Source organism: Dryobates pubescens, chromosome 20 (genome assembly GCF_014839835.1).
Source record: "Dryobates pubescens isolate bDryPub1 chromosome 20, bDryPub1.pri, whole genome shotgun sequence".
Classification (NCBI taxonomy): domain Eukaryota; kingdom Metazoa; phylum Chordata; class Aves; order Piciformes; family Picidae; genus Dryobates; species Dryobates pubescens.
In genome coordinates this window covers 20,171,621-20,189,341 of record NC_071631.1, presented here as the reverse complement: position 1 = coordinate 20,189,341, position 17,721 = coordinate 20,171,621, and the positions used below count along the sequence as shown (strand labels likewise).

Below are 17,721 nucleotides of genomic sequence, written 5' to 3'. Positions count from 1 at the left end.
GCGAAGAGAAGGATAAATGGAGAAGACTAAAGGAAGAAGAGAAGGATAAAGGGAGAAGAGAAGGATAAAGGGAGAAGAGAAGGCTAAGGGGAGAAGAGAAGGCTGAGAAGAGAAGGCCAAGGGGAGAAGAGAAGGCCAAGGGGAGAAGAAGACCAAAGGTAGAAGAGAAGCCTAAAGGCAGAAGAGAAGTCTAAAGGGAGAAGAGAAGGCCAAGGGGAGAAGAGAATGATGAAGGGAGAAGAGAATGATAAAGGGAGAAGAGAAGGCCAAGGGGAGAAGAGAAGGATAAATGGAGAAGACTAAAGGAAGAAGAGAAGGCTAAGGGGAGAAGAGAAGGATAAATGGAGAAGACTAAAGGAAGAAGAGAAGGCTAAGGGGAGAAGAGAAGGCTAAGGGGAGAAGAGAAGGCTGAGAAGGCCAAGGGGAGAAGAGAAGGCCAAGGGGAGAAGAAGACCAAAGGCAGAAGAGAAGCCTAAAGGCAGAAGAGAAGCCTAAAGGCAGAAGAGAAGTCTAAAGGGAGAAGAGAAGGCTAAGGGGAGAAGAGAAGGCCAAGGGGAGAAGAGAAGGCCAAGGGGAGAGCTTACTGTTCTCTAGAGCTACCTGAAAGGAGGCTGCAGTGAGGAGGCTGAAGTAACTAGTGGGAGGCCAAGAATAAATAGGCTGAGGTTGTGCCAGGGGAGGTTTAGATTGGACAGTAGGAAAAAGGTATTTCCTGAGAGAGGGCTGAGAGGTTGGGACAGGCTGCCCAGGGAGGTGGTGGAGTTGCCATCCTTGGAGGTGTTCAGCAAGCTGCAGATGTGGTGCTTCAGGACGTGGTGTGCTGGTGGTGGTGGTTGGGTTATGGTTGGACTTTGATGATCTTTGAAGTCTTTTCCACCCTTAATGATTGTGTTGGCCTCCTGGAAGGGAAGGGCATGCACAGGACTCACCTTGCACACCCAGGTCCTGCCAGTTTCTCTTCTCAATCCATCACAAAAGCAGTTCTAGGTCTGCAGCATCAAAAGCTGCTGTTCACTCACACAACACAAGCAGCCCAAGGGACCTCTGCAGGCCTCTGTGTCATGCCCTCTGGGACCCAAGCTCATGAACCTTTATAAGCCTTGTCCTGCTCACAGGTCACCTGCTGGGCAAAGGCCCCCAGAATGGAATGGAATGGAATAGGATAGGATAGGATAGGATAGGAAAATAATAGAATCAACCAGGTTGGAAAAGACCTCAGAGATCATCAAGCCCAACCTATCACCCAACACCATCTGATCAACTACACCATGGCACCAAGTGCCTCAGCCAGGCTCTTCCTAAACACCTCCAGGGATGGGGACTCCACCACCTCCCTGGGCAGCACATTCCAATGGCCAATCTCTCTTGCTGGGAGGAATTGGTTCCTAACATCCAGCCTGAACCTCCCCTGGCACAGCTCCAGACTGTGTCCTCTTGTTCTGGTGCTGCTTGCCTGGGAGAAGAGACCAACTCCTACCTGGCTGCAACCTCCCTTCAAGGAGGTACAGAGAGCAAGAAGGTCTCCCCTGAGCCTCCTCTTCTCCAGGCTAAGCAACCCCAGCTCCCTCAGCCTCTCCTCACAGGGCTGTGCTCCAGACCCCCCCCCAGCTTTGTTGCCCTTCTCTGGACACCTTCCAGCAGCTCAACATCTTTCCTAAGCTGAGGAGCCCAGAACTGGACACAGGACTCAAGGTGTGGCCTGAGCAGTGCTGAGCACAGGGCACAATGAGCTCCCTGCTCCTGCTGGCCACACTGTTCTGCTCTCCTCGTGGAGATGTGGAGACTCCTCCTGTGTCTTCTGCCTGCAAAAGGACTTCCTGCACTCAGAAGCTCTGTGCTTGAAATAAATCACCATTTAATATTTTACAGTGACTTCAGAAGTCCTTTGAACAGCATTTTACAGCTCAGCAGAGGCAAGGGAAGAGATTTGGTGAGGCTGTACATATGTACACAGATGACCTGAAAGAACCTCAGGCTTCTTCCACTTCCAGAGAGAAGCAGAGGTCAACATTTGCACCAGGACTGCAAGTCCCCAGAGGTTGTGCTTGTTTTGCCTCTCAGAGCTGCAAGTCCTCTTCTCCTAGTATCTCTGTAAGGCCAGCTGAAAGCAAAGAGGTCTTTGTGAACAGTGGCAGGGACGTGATGGGAGATCAAGAGCACAAAGAGCAACGTTTAGAGGGGAGAAGGGACCCTTTGAAAGCACTGAACCAACGACCCAGCTGCTAAACCTCAGCCCCACTTGAGCAGGGGCACACAGACCTCTCATGCACACAGAGCCACAGAAGGAGCAATCAAAAGCAGCTTCTGACCCACTGGGCTTTAAAATCCACCGGACTTCAAAGGCTGGAGTGCAGAAATGCAGAGCAGCAAGGCTCCCACCCTGCCCCATAGGCACCCTGTGAGAGTGGCAGAGCCCCACCACGGGCTGGCAGTGTCCTGGTGGCTGTTCCATGCATGCAGGGAGAGGTGGATGCTCCTGGAGCTGGTGCATGGCTGGGCAAGGTGGGCTCTTGCTGGGAGTCCAAGCTGGCTTTGCATCCAGGGCACCTGGCTGTGTCCAAGTGATGCTCCTCAGCCCAGGAGGGTCTTTGTTGGAGTCCACAAGGTTAACACCATCCTTGGGATGGTTTATTCAAGTAGAGTGAAGCACAGAGGCCTCAGAAGCAGGCTCACATCTCAGTCTGGCTCCTCTCAAGCCACTGGCAGAAGAGGCATCCATTGCTGCTGAGGACACCAAAGAGCCAACAGCACCTTCTTAACCCCAGGATGTTCACCACTGGGCCCAGACAATGCTGTCCTCAAACAACACAGGCAGGAGGAACAGAAAGCAGGGCTAGGATCAGAGCTGATGGCACAGGAGGGGATCCCTCAAAGGCTTCCAGGAGGGATGTGGAAGAACCCAGCAGATAAACCTAACCCACACTGCCACACCTGAAGTCCCCAGGAGCCCTGGCCCTTTCCTGGCAGGCTTCACCTCAGGTGCCACTGCCCCTGTGCCACCAGCCCTTGGGAACACAGCCCAACCTTCTTCCAGCTCGTGCTAAGAGGCGAGCAGGTCTTGTTGGCTGGGGGATCAAGGGACCCACACTGAACTGACCACACTGTGGCTGACCCCTGCAGCCCCCCCCCAGCAGTATGTGGGATCCCTTCCAGATGTTTCTAGGGATCCCAGGTCCTCAGCATCATGATCATTAGGTGTTCAAGGGGAGATTGGATGTGGCACTTAGTGCCATGATCTAGTTGTGAGGTCTGTTGGAACAGGTTGGACTTGATGATCCTTGGGGTCTCTTCCAACCTTAGTTACTGTGATACTGTGATCCTTGTAGCCTGCAGTGTGTTCTTCTGCCTGTTATCATCAGTGCAACCTACTGAGGAACAGCTTGAGGGCTGTGAAACCAGCCAAGGCTTTGCCAGCCTCACTTCTTTTGGACCATGGGGGCAGAATAGCTCTAAAGCCCCCCAGATATTGCACTTTTCTGTACCTACAGCCTGGCACAGAGGAGCAGGGTGGAAAGGCTCTTTGCAGGGGAGGGAAGGTCTCAAATCCTATCTTTGCTCCCAAGAGTCAGTAGTGTTTCTGGTGCTGGGTCCTTCTCTAGCGAAGCTGCCTCTTCAGGTGAGCTTATGGCAAAGCCCAGTGGTTTCCATGGTGCTGCCCTCCCTCCTGGGAGAGTGGTTCCTGCCATCTTTCAAGCCTCTAGTGAAGATTCAGCCCCTGGGATGTCTCTAGCATAGAGTGCTGGGGAGCAGGACATGAGAACATTGGGCTGAGCAAGAGTGAATCTCATGTGTGGGCCCTGGAACGCTGCAGACACTGGAAGCTCACCTCCTGCAGGAACACAGGTGGGCATGCCAAGCTGCCCATGCCAAGCTGCCCATGCCAAGCTGCCCATGCCAAGCTGTCCATGCCCTGGCCTATTGCACTCAATTCTCTGGAAGACAAGCAGCAGTCTACAACCCCTGCTGAGGTCTTTCTGGGCCTCAGCTGGGCTGCTCTGCTCTGCACTGCTGCTCTGCAAGACACCCAACCTAAAGGAGCCCTCCAGAAAGCCTGTCCCCATCCCCTGAGAACTGTCCTGAGCATCCTTGCCCCATGATGGGTGAAATACCACCAGGGCATGGCTGGGGTGCTCTGCAAATCCACAGGCACTGAAGGCCACCTACCACCACTCAGCCCAGGCCAAGCTGCCCCCCACCAACTCCCCCCAGGTCCCACTGGCCGTGCCACGGCTGTCACACACGGCCACAGCACCACCACTGCTGGCAGGGAAGCAGCACTGCCCTCACCTGGCCCTCTCCATCCAGCTGTTGGCAGTCTGCTCAGCCAGGTGGAGATCTCAAGGAAACCACTTCCCTCCCATTTCTGAGGAAGGAAACCCTGAGAGGCACCAGAGCACGACACAGATGTCCCTATCCCCCAAGCGTGGGCTAAGCCCAGACCAGGAGCAGCTTGGTCACCAGGCTAAGGCTTTGGCTGCAGGAGGTCATGGACTCCAGGCCAAAGGAGGAGAGCCAGGTTCCTCTGCCTGAGCCTGGGCTGCTGTTGGATGAGCCTGGTCTGAAAGGACACAGGGCTCTTCTATGGCAGTGCTCCACTGAAGGTAGCAATGGGCAAACACTGGAGAGAATCAAACTCAGAGGGGTCCTGGGGAGGCAAAGAGGACCCTCTCAGTTCCAAGAGATCGCTGTCCTGGGGTCTGCAGCACACAGAGACCTCACACCTGCAGGGGAACAAAAAGAAACTGATATAAGCAGGGTGTGGGGCTGAGACCCCCTGGTCCTCAGGTGCAGCCAGGCAGGAATCAGTGCTGTCTTCAACAGGACTGGAGTGTGAGAGCTGAGGGCTCAGGTCTTGAAGCTGGCTCCAACTGGGACCCAGAGCACAAGAATCACACAGAATGTTAGGGGCTGGAAGAGACCTCAAGAGCTCATCCAGTCCAACCCCCCCTGCCAGAGCAGGGTCACTTAGAGCAGGTCACACAGGAACACATCCAGGTGGGGTTTGAGTATCTCCAGAGAGGGAGACTTCACAACCCCCCTGGGCAGCCTGCTCCAGGGCTCTGTCAGCCTCCCAGGGAAATAATTCCTCCTGTGTCCATGGCACTTCCTCTGCCTCAGCTTCCACCACTGCCCCTTGTGCTGGCATTGGGCATCCCCCAGCCCAGCCTGGCTCCAGCCTCTGGGCACTGCACATCTTCATCAGCATGACTGAGGTCACCTCTCAGGCTCCTCCTCTGCAAGCTGCAGAGCCCTCAGCTGCCTCAGGCTCTCCCCACTGCAGTTCCTACCTGGTGACACTCTGCAGGATCTTCTGCTCGTCCTGGTCCAGGCACACGGCGAAGGAGGACTGGACACCAATGATCTGCACCTTGTCTACTTTTATCTGGGACACACTGATCTGCTGATAGAGAGGAGCCTGAGTGAGGGAGCTGCTGGGGCTCCCTGCCTTTCCCTGGGGGAGAAGGGGAGCAGGAGAGCTGAGCGCTCCCAAGGCAGGCCTGGGGGCCCAACGGCAAAGAGATCCCCCAAGGAGTTGCCCTCTCCTGCTCTGCTTCCTGCCCAGCTGAGCTGGGCTGACCTCCTGCCACCAAATGGCAGAGCCCCAGGAGCTGAGTTACCTGATTGAAACTCTTCTTGGATTTGGAGTTCTGCCTCTTGACCACCTCTGTGATGGTCAGGTTGAGACACTCTGTCTTGGAGGCTGCAACAGGAGAAAACTGCTGGCACCGGGGCTCACATCTACCACCACATCATCTCCAGGGGTACCTTCCAACCCACACCCGTTCTGTGAGGCTTCTGCACCACTTGCTGGGAGCCCAAGTGGTCCTCTCCAGCCCCCAAAACATCCCAAAGCCAGTGGCTCTCAGCAGGATCCCACTGCTGGAGGAAATGCAGAGCAGCTCCAGCTGCCCTTCCCTCATGTGGAAAGAAAGCAGAGACACAGAGGAGAAGCAGCAGCAAAGGACATTTCAGTGCTTTTAGGATCTAAACAGGAGCAAAAACCACTTTGCTCTATCATCATGAGGAAATTCCAGCCCTTCCAGCAGTGCCTTTCCTGCAGTCCCCCCTCGAGATGTTGTTTCATGCCTGGAGTCACAGTGACATCCTGTGGTCAAACTGCTGAACGTGGAACCCAAAGGAGACAACCAAGGGAGGGCTGGGCTGGGCTGGGCTGGGCTGGGCTGGGCTGGGAAGGAAGGAGATCCTTGAAGAAGTTTCTTTCCATTGTGGAGCTGAGGACACCCCTGAAGCACATCCACAGTGCTGGCAGCACGAGTGGGGATCCTGAAACTAGCTTAGCTGAAGGGGGCTCCAAGAAAGCTGGGGAGGGACTTTGGAGGGTGTCAGGGAGGGATAGGACTGGGGGGGATGGAGCAGAGCTAGAAATGGGGAGATTGAGATTGGATGTGAGGAAGAAGTTGTTGCCCAGGAGGGTGGTGAGAGCCTGGCACAGGTTGCCCAGGGAGGTGGTGGAAGCCTCCTGCCTGGAGGTGTTTGCAGCCAGGCTGGAGGTGGCTGTGAGCAACCTGCTGCAGTGTGAGGTGTCCCTGCCCATGGCAGGGGGGTTGGAACTGGATGGTCCTGGAGGTCCCTTCCAACCCTGACAATTCTATGACCCTATGATCCTGGAGCTGCAGGAAGGAAGCCACCAGGCTGCTGAAAGCTGGCTGCAAGGCACAGCTGCTGTGGACAGCAGGACAAGCCTCCCTTCTCCTCTGCTCCTGCTTTGTTTACCACCAGCTTTACCTGCCTCTCCTTCTCCTTATTCAACAACTGCTCTGGAAAGAACCAGTCTCCAGTGGTCATCCTGCTGCTTGAATCCATCCCAGCCCCATCCCTAATGGACATCCCATTTTCCTGGCTGGAAGCTTCAAGAGAGAGGGACATCCAATACCCTTTGTCCCTGACGTGGTGCTAAGGACAGCTAAGGACTTCAGTAAGCCCCAGGGGGCAGCAGACACCTTCCATGTATCTCCTACACTCACAGATCCATCCTGTGCTCCAGCTAGAAGATCACAGACTCACAGAAACATTCAGGTTGGAAGAGACCCTCAGGGTCACCAAGTCCAACCCAGAGCCCTACTCTGCAAGGGTCACCCCTAAACCACAGCCCCAAGCACCACATCCAAACCACCTTCAAACACCTCCAGGCTTGGGGACTCCACCACCTCCCTGGGCAGCACATTCCAACCCCTGACCACTCTTGATGGGAAAAAATGTTTCCTACTGCCCAGTCTCAACCTCCCCAGTGGCAGCTTCAGGCCATTCCCTCTTGATCTATCACTACCTGTGAGAAGAGACCAGCACCAACCTCTCCACAACCTCCTTTCAGGTATCTGTAGACAGCCAGGAGGTCTCCCCTCAGCCTCCTCTGTTTCACACTAACCATCCCCAGCTCCTTCAGTTGCTCTCCATCAGATTTATTCTCCAGGCCCTTCCCAGCTTCCTTGCCCTGCTCTGCCCTGGCTCCAGCACCTCCACATCTCTCTGGTACTGAGGTGGCCAAAACTGACCACAAGATGCACATTGTCCTTTCACTCCACCACTCCCTCCCATTGCTCCCTGAGCAGAGCCCCAGGGACCAGCTGTACCCACCTAGCTCTTCATACTTCTTGCAGGCTTTGCTCAGGTTCACAGAGGTGCAGACCTTCTCCACATCATTCCAGTGACTTCTTCCACTGACAGCTGTCTGCAAAGACCAACCAAAACAGAAGGAAATGAAAGAATCATTCAGGCAGGAGCAGACCAAATCATCCAGTCCATCCAGGAACCCAGCACTGCCAGGGCACCACCAACCCACGGCCCTCAGCACCACACTGACACAGCTTTGAAACCCCTCCAGGGCTGGGGACTCCACCACTGCCCTGGGCAGCCTCTTCCAGGGCTTGACAACCATTCTGGGGAAGTAATTGTTCCTCATGTCCAACCTAAACCTCCCCTGCTGCAAGCCCAGGCTGCATGTTGCCTGTTTTACTGGGCTGAAGAGGAGTGGAAAGCCACCCAAGCTGAGCTTGAGCTCAGCACCCCAGCAATGTTTCGGCTGGAAAAGCCCTTGAAGGTCACTGAGTCCAACCAAGCCTGCTGCTAATCCATGTCCCTCAGCACCACATCTCTGCCTCTTTTAAGCACCTCCAGGGATGGGCATTCACAGAATCATAGAACTTTGTAGGGTTGGAAAAGCCCTCTAAGATCATTGAGTCAAACCTTAAACCCAACCCCACCATGGCCACTAAACCCTGGCCCCAAGTGCCATGGCCACAGGGTTCTTGATCACCTCCAGGGCTGGGGACTCCACCACCTCCCTGGGCAGCCTCTGCCAATCCCTGACCACTCCTGCAGCAAAGACATTTTTCCTCCTCTCCAATTCAAACCTCCCACCAATCTGGATTTTCTGGGCTTGCCTTTGGGCTCCTCAGCTCCTCAGCATTTGCCCCTCTCAGCCCCCAGTTAAGACCTTGTTTGCCCAGCACAGAATAGAATAGAATAGAAAGGAATAGGAATAGGAATAGGAATAGGAATAGGAATAGGAATAGGAATAGGAATAGGATTAACCAGGTTGAAAGAGACCTCAGAGATCATCAATTCCAACCTATCACCCAGCACCATCTGATCAACTAAACCATGGCACCAAGTGCCTCAGCCAGGCTCTTAAACACCTCCAGGGATGGGGACTCCACCACCTCCCTGGGCAGCACATCCCAAGGGCCAATCTCTCTTTTTGGGGAGAACTTCTTCCTACCATCCAGCCTAAACCTCTCCTGGTGCAGCTTGAGACTGTGTCCTCTTGTTCTGCTGCTGGCTGCCTGGGAGAAGAGACCAACCTCTGCCTGCCTACAACCTCCCTTCAGGTAGTTGCAGAGAGCAAGAAGGTCTCCCCTGAGCCTCCCCCTCTCCAGGCTAAGCAACCCCAGCTCCCTCAGCCTCTCCTCCCAGGGCTGTGCTCCAGACCCCTCCCCAGCTTTGTTGCCCTTCTCTGGACACCTTCCAGCAGCTCAACATCTTTCCTAAGCTGAGGAGCCCAGAACTGGACACAGGACTCCAGGTGTGGCCTGAGCAGTGCTGAGCACAGGGCAGAATGACCTCCCTGCTCCTGCTGGCCACACTCTTCCTGATGCAGGCCAGGATGAAGAGGTTTTCTGCTCCCTTTCTCTATGTGCCAGTCCTGTATGCTCACCTTGCTGTAGGCAATCTGTAGTGTGAGTGGGATTGCTTCTCTGTCCCCATCTATGCCCAGCCTCTTGCTGCCTGGACCTGCATAAAACAAGGAGCAAAGGTGACACAGAGCTCTGTTCATCCCCTTGCTCCTGCTGGCTCCTGACCCAGCAGCAGGCTCAGCACCTACAGAGAGGCAGGAGGAGAAAAGCTGGTTTGGTGAACACAGCTGTGGAGCACAAAATACAGAGGGGAAAAGAAAAAGGTGACTTTCAAAAGCTGCCTGAACATGATCAATGCAGCTCAGGCATCCCAAAGCCCAACACAAAGCCCAAGAAGCAGCCCTGAGGGACTGAAAGCAGTGCTGGCTGTGCTGGTGCAGAGGGGTCGGTGCCCCAGGGGACACACAGAGCACCCAAAGGCTGCTCTCCAAGCACAGCTCATGCTCTGCCAGCCACATTCAGACCCACACCAAATCAGCCTTGAAATCTCAGAATCATGGAATGCTTTGGGTTGGAAGAGACCTTCAAGATCTAGCTCCAACCCTTCTGCCCTGGGCACCTCGCACCAGCCCAGGCTGCTCCAGGCCTCATCCAACCTGGCCTCGAACACCTCCAGGGATGGGGCATCCACAGCCCCCCTGGGACTAGATGGCCTTTAGAAGTGCCTTCCAACCAAACCATTCTGTGATTCTATGATCTCCATGGCCAGCAGTTTGCAGACCTCCCCCTCCACAACCCCCCAAGGCTGTGGGTGCAGGAGCAGCTACAGACCTGATGCCTTGATGGCTCGAGTGGCAGCAGAGTGGCCCAGCTCCAGGGAATGGATGAAGACTTCAGTCATCTTTTCTCCCCCAATGAAGGTGAGCTGCCAGGGGAAGAAGAGTGAAGACACAGTGGTGAGGAGACTCTGCCTGGACATGTTCCTGTGCAACCTGCTCTGGGTCACCCTGCTTTAGGCAGTGGGGCTGGACTGGATGATCCCCAGAGGTCCTTCCAACCCTCATCACATGAAATGAATCTCATGATGAGTCTAACAGCAAGGTCTGGGCATTGCTTTGGACAACACAAATCATAGAATCATAGAATCAATAAGGTTGGAAAAGACCTCAGGGATCATCAAGTCCAACCTGTCACCCAACACCTCAGGACTAACTAAACCATGGCACCAAGTGCCACATCCAGTCCCCACTTGAACACCTCCAGGGATGGGGACTCCACCACCTCCCTGGGCAGCACATCCCAATGGCTAACAGCTCTCTCTGGGAAGAACTTTCTCCTCACCTCCAGCCTAAACCTCCCCTGGCACAGCTTGAGACTGTGTCCTCTTGTTCTGGTGCTGCTTGCCTGAGAGAAGAGACCAACCCTCACCTGGCTACAACCTCCCTTCAGGGAGTTGGAGAGAGCAAGAAGGTCTCCCCTGAGCCTCCTCTTCTCCAGGCTAACAACCCCAGCTCCCTCAGCCTCTCCTCACAGGGCTGTGCTCAAGGCCTCTCCCCAGCCTTGTTGCCCTTCTCTGAACACCTTCAAGTCTCTCAATGTCCTTCTTAAACTGAGGAGCCCAGAACTGGACACAGGACTCAAGGTGTGGCCTAACCAGTGCTGAGCACAGGGCACAATGACCTCCCTGCTCCTGCTGGCCACACTATTCCTGCTGCAGGCCAGGATGCCCTTGGCCTTCTTGGCCACCTGGGCACACTGCTGGCTGATGTGCAGCCTACTAACAACCAGTACCTCCAGGCCCCTTTCTGCCTGGCTACTCTCAGCCACTCTGACCCCAGCCTGTAGTTCTGCATGGGGTTGTTGTGGCCAAAGTGCAGCACCTGGCACTTGGACTTGTTGAATGCCATCTTGTTGGCCTCTGCCCATCTGTCCAGCCTGGTAAGGTCCCTCTGCAGAGAGCCCTCCTACCCTCTAACAGACAGCAGCAATTCTGCTCTCCACAACCCCACTAGAGCCAGTCCCACCTCTCAGCATGGAAGCAGCCACAGCAGCCCCGTATGCAACCTTCCCACCCCCTCTGCCTCCTGCATACAGCTAGGGGTATTAAAAAGGCTTCCTGGAGGGGCTTGGTTTGTAGAGCAAGGCACTGGAGGGACTTCCAGTGATGTGAGCAACCTGCCAGCACTGCCAGGAGCCACTTTGTGTGACAGAGGCAGGGATTTGGGTGGAAAACTGCTGCTGTGACTGAAGGATGGTCTGGGCAGGACCTGCCTGCGCTCAGTCTCTGAGCACCCAGGGAAGAGGAGGAGACCAAGCACTGCCTCACCAGCTCATGCTGGCTTCACAGGCAGGTCCAGAGTTGGTGGCACAGGCAGAAGCCCCCCCAGTTTCACCTCTACCAAGCAAAGGCTGAGCCCCCCTTTGCCTACCTCTGCCTGGTAGAGCTGGAGCAGGACTGGGCGCATGGCGAAGCGGCAGTAGTAGAGGATCATGTCTGCCAGGATGGGCAGCTGCTCCTGGCAGGCCTCCTGGGGCTCAGCCTCGGGCTTGGCTGACTGTGGGGAAGAGAAGAGAGTAGAATAGAATAGAATAGAATAGAATAGAATAGAATAGAATAGAATAGAATAGAATGGACCAGGTTGGAAGAGACCTTCAAGATCATCGTGTCCAACCCATCAACCAATCCAACACCACCTAAACAACTAACCCCTGGCACCAAGCACCCCAACAAGTCTCCTCCTGAACACCTCCAGTGATGGTGACTCCACCACCTCCCTGGGCAGCACATTCCCATGGCTAATCACTCTCTCTGTGTAGAACTTCTTCCTGACATCCAGCCTAAACCTCTCCTGGTGCAGCTTGAGACTGTGTCCTCTTGTTCTGCTGCTGGCTGCCTGGGAGAAGAGACCAACCCCCACCTGGCTACAACCTCCCTTCAGGTAGTTGCAGAGAGCAAGAAGGTCTCCCCTGAGCCTCCCCCTCTCCAGGCTAAGCAACCCCAGCTCCCTCAGCCTCTCCTCACAGGGCTGTGCTCCAGACCCCTCCCCAGCTTTGTTGCCCTTCTCTGGACACCTTCAAGTCTCTCAATGTCCTTCTTAAACTGAGGAGCCCAGAACTGGACACAGGACTCAAGGTGTGGCCTAACCAGTGCTGAGCACAGGGCACAATGACCTCCCTGCTCCTGCTGGCCACACTGTTCCTGCTGCAGGCCAGGATGCCATTGGCCTTCTTGGCCCCCTGGGCACACTGCTGGCTCATGTTCAACCAGTACCCCCAGGTCCCTCTCTGCCTGGCTGCTCTCAGCCACTCTGCCCCCAGCCTGTAGCACTGCCTGGGGTTGCTGTGGCCAGTGTGCAGCACCTGGCACTTGGATGTGAGACAGCAAGTGTGGCAGGCGCAGGCCATGCCTTGGAAATTGTGTTACAGACAGGTAGAAGAACACAAACAAATCACTACAGGGCCTGCAAAGGAAAACCAAAGACCATTCTGAACAGCTGCAGAAATCTCTGTCCCAAAACAACCTTCCCCCTTCTTCTGAGCTCTTCATGCTCTGAAGGCAGACTGATCTGCTTCTGCTTGACCCTGTGTGGTAGTTTTAGGCTATGCCTTTGGAATTGAGCTGCAGATTTTGAGCAGAGATGTAGGGAAATAAATCAAAACTGTTGGGTGTGAAAAGGAAAACAAAAGATTGCTCCAAACAAATTCATTAGGTGAAGGTCTGGGATAAGAGAAGCTCTATCATTCTGGGCCACTCAGGTTAGGAAAGATGTTGAGGTGCTGGAAGGTGTCCAGAGAAGGGCAACAAAGCTGGGGAGGGGTCTGGAGCACAGCCCTGTGAGGAGAGGCTGAGGGAGCTGGGGTTGCTTAGCCTGGAGAAGAGGAGGCTCAGGGGAGACCTTCTTGCTCTCTCCAGCTCCCTGAAGGGAGGTTGTAGCCAGGTGGGGGTTGGTCTCTTCTCCCAGGCAGCCAGCACCAGAACAAGAGGACACAGTCTCAAGTTGTGCCAGGGGAGGTTTATGCTGGGTGTTAGGAAGAAGTTCTTCCCAGCAAGAGAGATTGGCCCTTGGGGCGTGCTGCCCAGGGAGGTGGTGGAGTCCCCATCCCTGGAGCTGTTCAAGAGGGGCTTGGCTGTGGCACTTGGAGCCATGGTTTAGTAGTCAGGAGGTGTTGGGTGACAGGTTGGACTCAATGATCTCTGAGGTCTTTTCCAACCTTACTGATTCTATGATTATTCTGAGGATCATGGTGGCCCAGAAGCTTCCTTCTCAGCTCCCCTGTACCTCATGGAAGGAGGACAGCAAGCCCCAGCACCACTCTCATACCTGACACAGGACATCCATGGGCAGCTTCATCAGCCCCAGGACGTTGCGCTCGTACCAGGGGTCCAGCATGCCGATGTAGTGGGAGATGTCATTGGTGCTGCTCTCCAGCCCAGCCAAGCTGCCATCCTGAAACCAGACACACTGGGGTCACTGCAGGGGCCCCTGCTGAGGCTGCTCAACCCACCCTCAGGCTTGATGGAACAGACATCACTGTGGGAGTTTTAGGCTAAGCCTTTCAAATTGATCACAGACCTTGAGCAGAACGAGTAAAAGGTCAATAAATGCCTGCTGGGGGTGAAAAGGACAACAGAGCCCATGCCAAACTGTCCCACTGCAGAGAGCTGGCAGATTGTGAAGACACCAAGCTGTGAGGTGCAGCAGACAGGCTGGAGGGAAGGGATCCATCCAGAGGGACCTGCACAGCCTGCAGAGCTGGGGCCCATGACAACCTCAGAAGGTTCAACAAGACCAAGGGCAAGGTCCTGCAGCTGGGGCAGGGCAATCCCAAGCTGGATATAGGCTGGGCAGGGACTGGCTTGAGAGCAGCCCAGAAGAAAAGGCCTTGGGGGTGCTGGGGGAGGAGAAGCTCCACAGGAGCCAGCAGGGAGCACTTGCAGCCCAGAGAGCCAAGCAGAGCCTGGGCTGCAGCAGGAGAAGTGTGGCCAGCAGGGCCAGGGAGGGGATTCTGCCCCTCTGCTCCACTCTGCTGAGACCACAGCTGGAGCTCTGGGGCCAGCTCTGGGGCCTCTGTGCCAGGAAGGGGCTGGAGGGGCTGGAAGGTGTCCAGAGAAGGGCCACGAGGAGGAGCAGAGGGCTGGAGCTGCTCTGCTATGGAGACAGACTGAGGGAGTTGGGGTTGTGCAGGCTGGAGAGGAGAAGGCTCCAGGGAGACCTAATTGTGGCCTTCCAGTGTCTGAAGAGGGCTCCAAGAAAGCTGGGGAGGGACTTTTGAGAGTGTCAGGGAGGGATAGGACTGGGGAGGATGAAGCAAAACTAGAAATGGGGAGATTCAGATTGGATGTTGGGAAGAAGTTTTTCCCCTTGAGGATGGTGAGAGCCTGGCACAGGTTGCCCAGAGAGGTGGTGGAAGCCTCCTGCCTGGAGGTGTTTGCAGCCAGGCTGGAGGTGGCTGTGAGCAACCCCACCCCATCCCTCCTCAGCCTGCACCTCCTGGCTCCTGGGGCCAAGCAGAGCACTGGTGGCACCACGAGAAGCCCCCTGGAGAGCAGGACACTTACCAGCGGCGCTGAGGCCCGGAGCTGTGGGTCCCCCAGGGCTGGGGAGGAGTGTGGCAGCGGGGCTGGGGGAGCCAAGCAGCTCCTCTTCACAGGCACATAGTAAAACTGCAGCTTGAAGTACCTTGTCAGCAAGGGGCAGGCACTCTCCTTGAGCCTAGAAGTGGGGAGAGGGCTGGGTGAGCAAAGCTGGAGCAGAGGAGGTTCCATGTGAACATAAGCAAAAACTTTTCCACTGTGAGGCTGACAGAGCCCTGGAGCAGGCTGCCCAGAGAGGTTGTGGAGTCTCCTTCTCTGAATCACAGAATCACCCAGGTTGGAAGGGACCTCCAACATCATCAAGTCCAACCTACCACCCAACCCTATCCAATCAACCAGGCCATGGCACTAAGAGCCTCATTCAGGCTTTTCTTAAGCACCTCGAGGGATGCCAGCCCCACCACCTCCCTGGGCAGCACATCCCAACGGGCAATCTCTCTGGCTGGGGAGAACTTCTTCCTAACATCCAGCTTGAAGCTCCCCTGGCACAGCTTGAGACTGTGTCCTCTTGTTCTGGTGCTGGCTGCCTGGGAGAAGAGACCAACCCCCACCTGGCTACAACCTCCCTTCAGGGAGTTGTAGACAGTAAGAAGGTCTCCCCTGAGCCTCCTCTTCTGCAGGCTAAGCAACCCCAGCTCCCTCAGCCTCTCCTCATAGGTCTTGTGTTCCAGACCCCAGCAGCTCCTACCACTGCTGCATGTCACCCTCTGAACTCCTTACCCAACCCCACAGTGACTGCCAAAGCAACCCAGAGAAATTGGATTTGACCAGGAAGGGAAAAGAAAAAAATTGCTTCTCCCTTAAGCACCCTTTGAATGCTGCAGGTACTTGTGCAGGGCAGAGGACTCAGTGCCTACAACTCAGGTAGCTGTAGACAGCAATAAGGTCTGCAGACGTTCAAACCCCACCTGGATGTGTTCCTGTGTGACCTGCCCTAGGTGTCCCTGCCCATGGCAGGGGGGGGTGGACTGGATGAGCTTTAGGTCCCCTCCAACCTCTAAGGTTCTGTGGTGTCCCTGCCCGTGGCAGGGGGGTTGGAACTGGCTGATCCTTGAGGTCCCTTCCAACCTCTAAGGTTCTGTGGTGTCCCTGCCCATGGCAGGGGGGTTGGAACTGGCTGATCCTTGAGGTCCCCTCCAACCTCTAAGGTTCTGTGTTGTCCTTGCCCATGGCAGGGGGGTTGGAACTGGCTGATCCTTGAGGTCCCTTCCAACCTCTAAGGTTCTGTGGAGTCCCTGCCCGTGGCAGGGGGGTTGGAACTGGCTGATCCTTGAGGTCCCTTCCAACCTCTAAGGTTCTGTGGTGCCCCTGCCCATGGCAGGGGGGTTGGAACTGGCTGATCCTTGAGGTCCCTTCCAACCCCTAAGGTTCTGTGGTGTCCCTGCCCATGGCAGGGGGTTGGAACTGGCTGATCCTCAAGGTCCCTTCCAACCCCTAAGGTTCTGTGGTGCCCCTGCCCATGGCAGAGGGGTTGGAAATGGCTGATCCTTGAGGTCCCTTCCAACCCCTAAGGTTCTGTGGTGCCCCTGCCCATGGCAGGGGGGTTGGAACTGGCTGATCCTTGAGGTCCCTTCCAACCCCTAAGGTTGTGTGGTGCCCCTGCCCATGGCAGGGGGGTTGGAGCTGGCTGATCCTCGAGGTCCCTTCCACCACCCTATGGACTGCACGGTCCTGCGATGCGGCGGCAGCCCCGCGGCGCGGTCCCGCCGGCGGCTCACCGCAGGTCGCTGTAGGCTCTGGCCACCTTCCCCGAGATGCGGTCGGAGCCGAAGACCACGACGCGCAGGGTGGCCACCTTGGCGTCCTCGTCGTAGCTGAGGAAGGGGCGGCGGGGCAGGCCGAGGCGGCGGGGGGCGAGCCCCGGGGCCGGCGGGCGCGGGCTCAGCGCGTGCTGCGGCAGCGAGTGCGCGCGGCGGGAGCGCGCCGGGACGCGCGGCTTGGCCGGCGGCGCGCAGAGGCTGCCGGCGCGCCGCAGCGGCAGCGAGCCGGGGCCGGGGCGGTCGCCCGGCTCCCGCCTCAGCACCAGCTGGCTCTTGCCCTTCAGCAGCTTGTAGAGCCTGGTGGTCAGCCTCTGCCTGTGCCTCGGCGAGGCCTTCTCCACCCTCAGCTCCGGCCGCCCCCAGCCGTCCCAGGAGCTCTCGTCGCTGTCCTCGGCGTAGCCGCTGTCCATGCAGTCCTTCAGGCTGGAGACGAACGACTTCAGCGACTTCCTGGAGGCCACGGTCAGCTCTGAGAGAGAGTCCTTGGAGGCGGTGAAGAGCGACACGCGTGAGGGCTTAGAGCCCTCCTCCGACAGCGCCGAGTACACGGAGTCTTTGGAGATGGCAGAGATGGGGGAAAGCAGCGAGTCTCGCTCAGGAGAGCAGCCGTTGCTCTCCACTTCTTCCTCTTCCTCCTCCTCCTCGTTCTCTGAGACCATGGGCTCTACAACGCTGCACTCTTTGCTGAGGACATCATTGAGGATGTCTGAAAGGAAACCACAGGATCAAAGGATGTTAGGGGTTGGAAGGGACCTCCAGAGTCAAAGCCCCCTGCCAGAGCAGGGCCACAGAATCCAGCACAGGTCACACAGGAACACATCCAGACAGGGCTGGAAAGGCTCCAGAGGAGACTCCACAACCTCTGTGGGCAGCCTGCTCCAGTGCTCTAGGACCTTCCCAGGGAAGAAGTTCCTCCTCACGTTGAGGTGGAACCTCCTGTGCTGGAGTTTCCATCCATTGCCCCTTGGCCTATCCCAGGGTGCAGCTGAGCAGAGCCTGGCCCCTGCCTCCTGAGCCCCAGCCCTCAGCTATTGATAGACATTGATCAGATCCCTCTCAGCCTTCTCCTCTCCAGACTAAGCAGCCCCAGGGCTCTCAGCCTCTCCTCCCCAGGCAGTGCTGCAGTCCCTTCAGCATCCTTGGAGGCCTCCCTTGGACTCTCTCCAGCAGATCCCTGTCCCTCCTGAACTGGGGAGCCCAGACCTGGATACAATATTCCAGGTGAGGGAGATCCTGTCTGGCACAACCACTGGCAGTGTGATGATCCCAG

The 17,721-nt window shown here is 56.3% G+C and overlaps 1 protein-coding gene across 1 annotated transcript in view; it reads right to left on the bottom strand.

Annotated features, from left to right (window-relative positions):
* Window positions 1–4,277: 4,277 nt before the first annotated feature.
* PIK3R5 (phosphoinositide-3-kinase regulatory subunit 5) overlaps window positions 4,278–17,721 on the bottom strand; it is an 80,196-nt gene continuing 66,752 nt past the window's right edge. The window contains exons 10-19 of the mRNA XM_054170608.1: window positions 16,410–17,157; window positions 14,656–14,809; window positions 13,418–13,543; window positions 11,525–11,650; window positions 9,927–10,020; window positions 9,176–9,252; window positions 7,597–7,690; window positions 5,619–5,701; window positions 5,289–5,401; window positions 4,278–4,721 (exon numbers count right to left, since the gene is read on the bottom strand). Coding sequence (XP_054026583.1) covers window positions 4,580–4,721; window positions 5,289–5,401; window positions 5,619–5,701; window positions 7,597–7,690; window positions 9,176–9,252; window positions 9,927–10,020; window positions 11,525–11,650; window positions 13,418–13,543; window positions 14,656–14,809; window positions 16,410–17,157 — 1,757 coding nt within the window. The 3' untranslated portion in view covers window positions 4,278–4,579. The remainder of the gene's footprint in view (window positions 4,722–5,288; window positions 5,402–5,618; window positions 5,702–7,596; window positions 7,691–9,175; window positions 9,253–9,926; window positions 10,021–11,524; window positions 11,651–13,417; window positions 13,544–14,655; window positions 14,810–16,409; window positions 17,158–17,721) is intronic.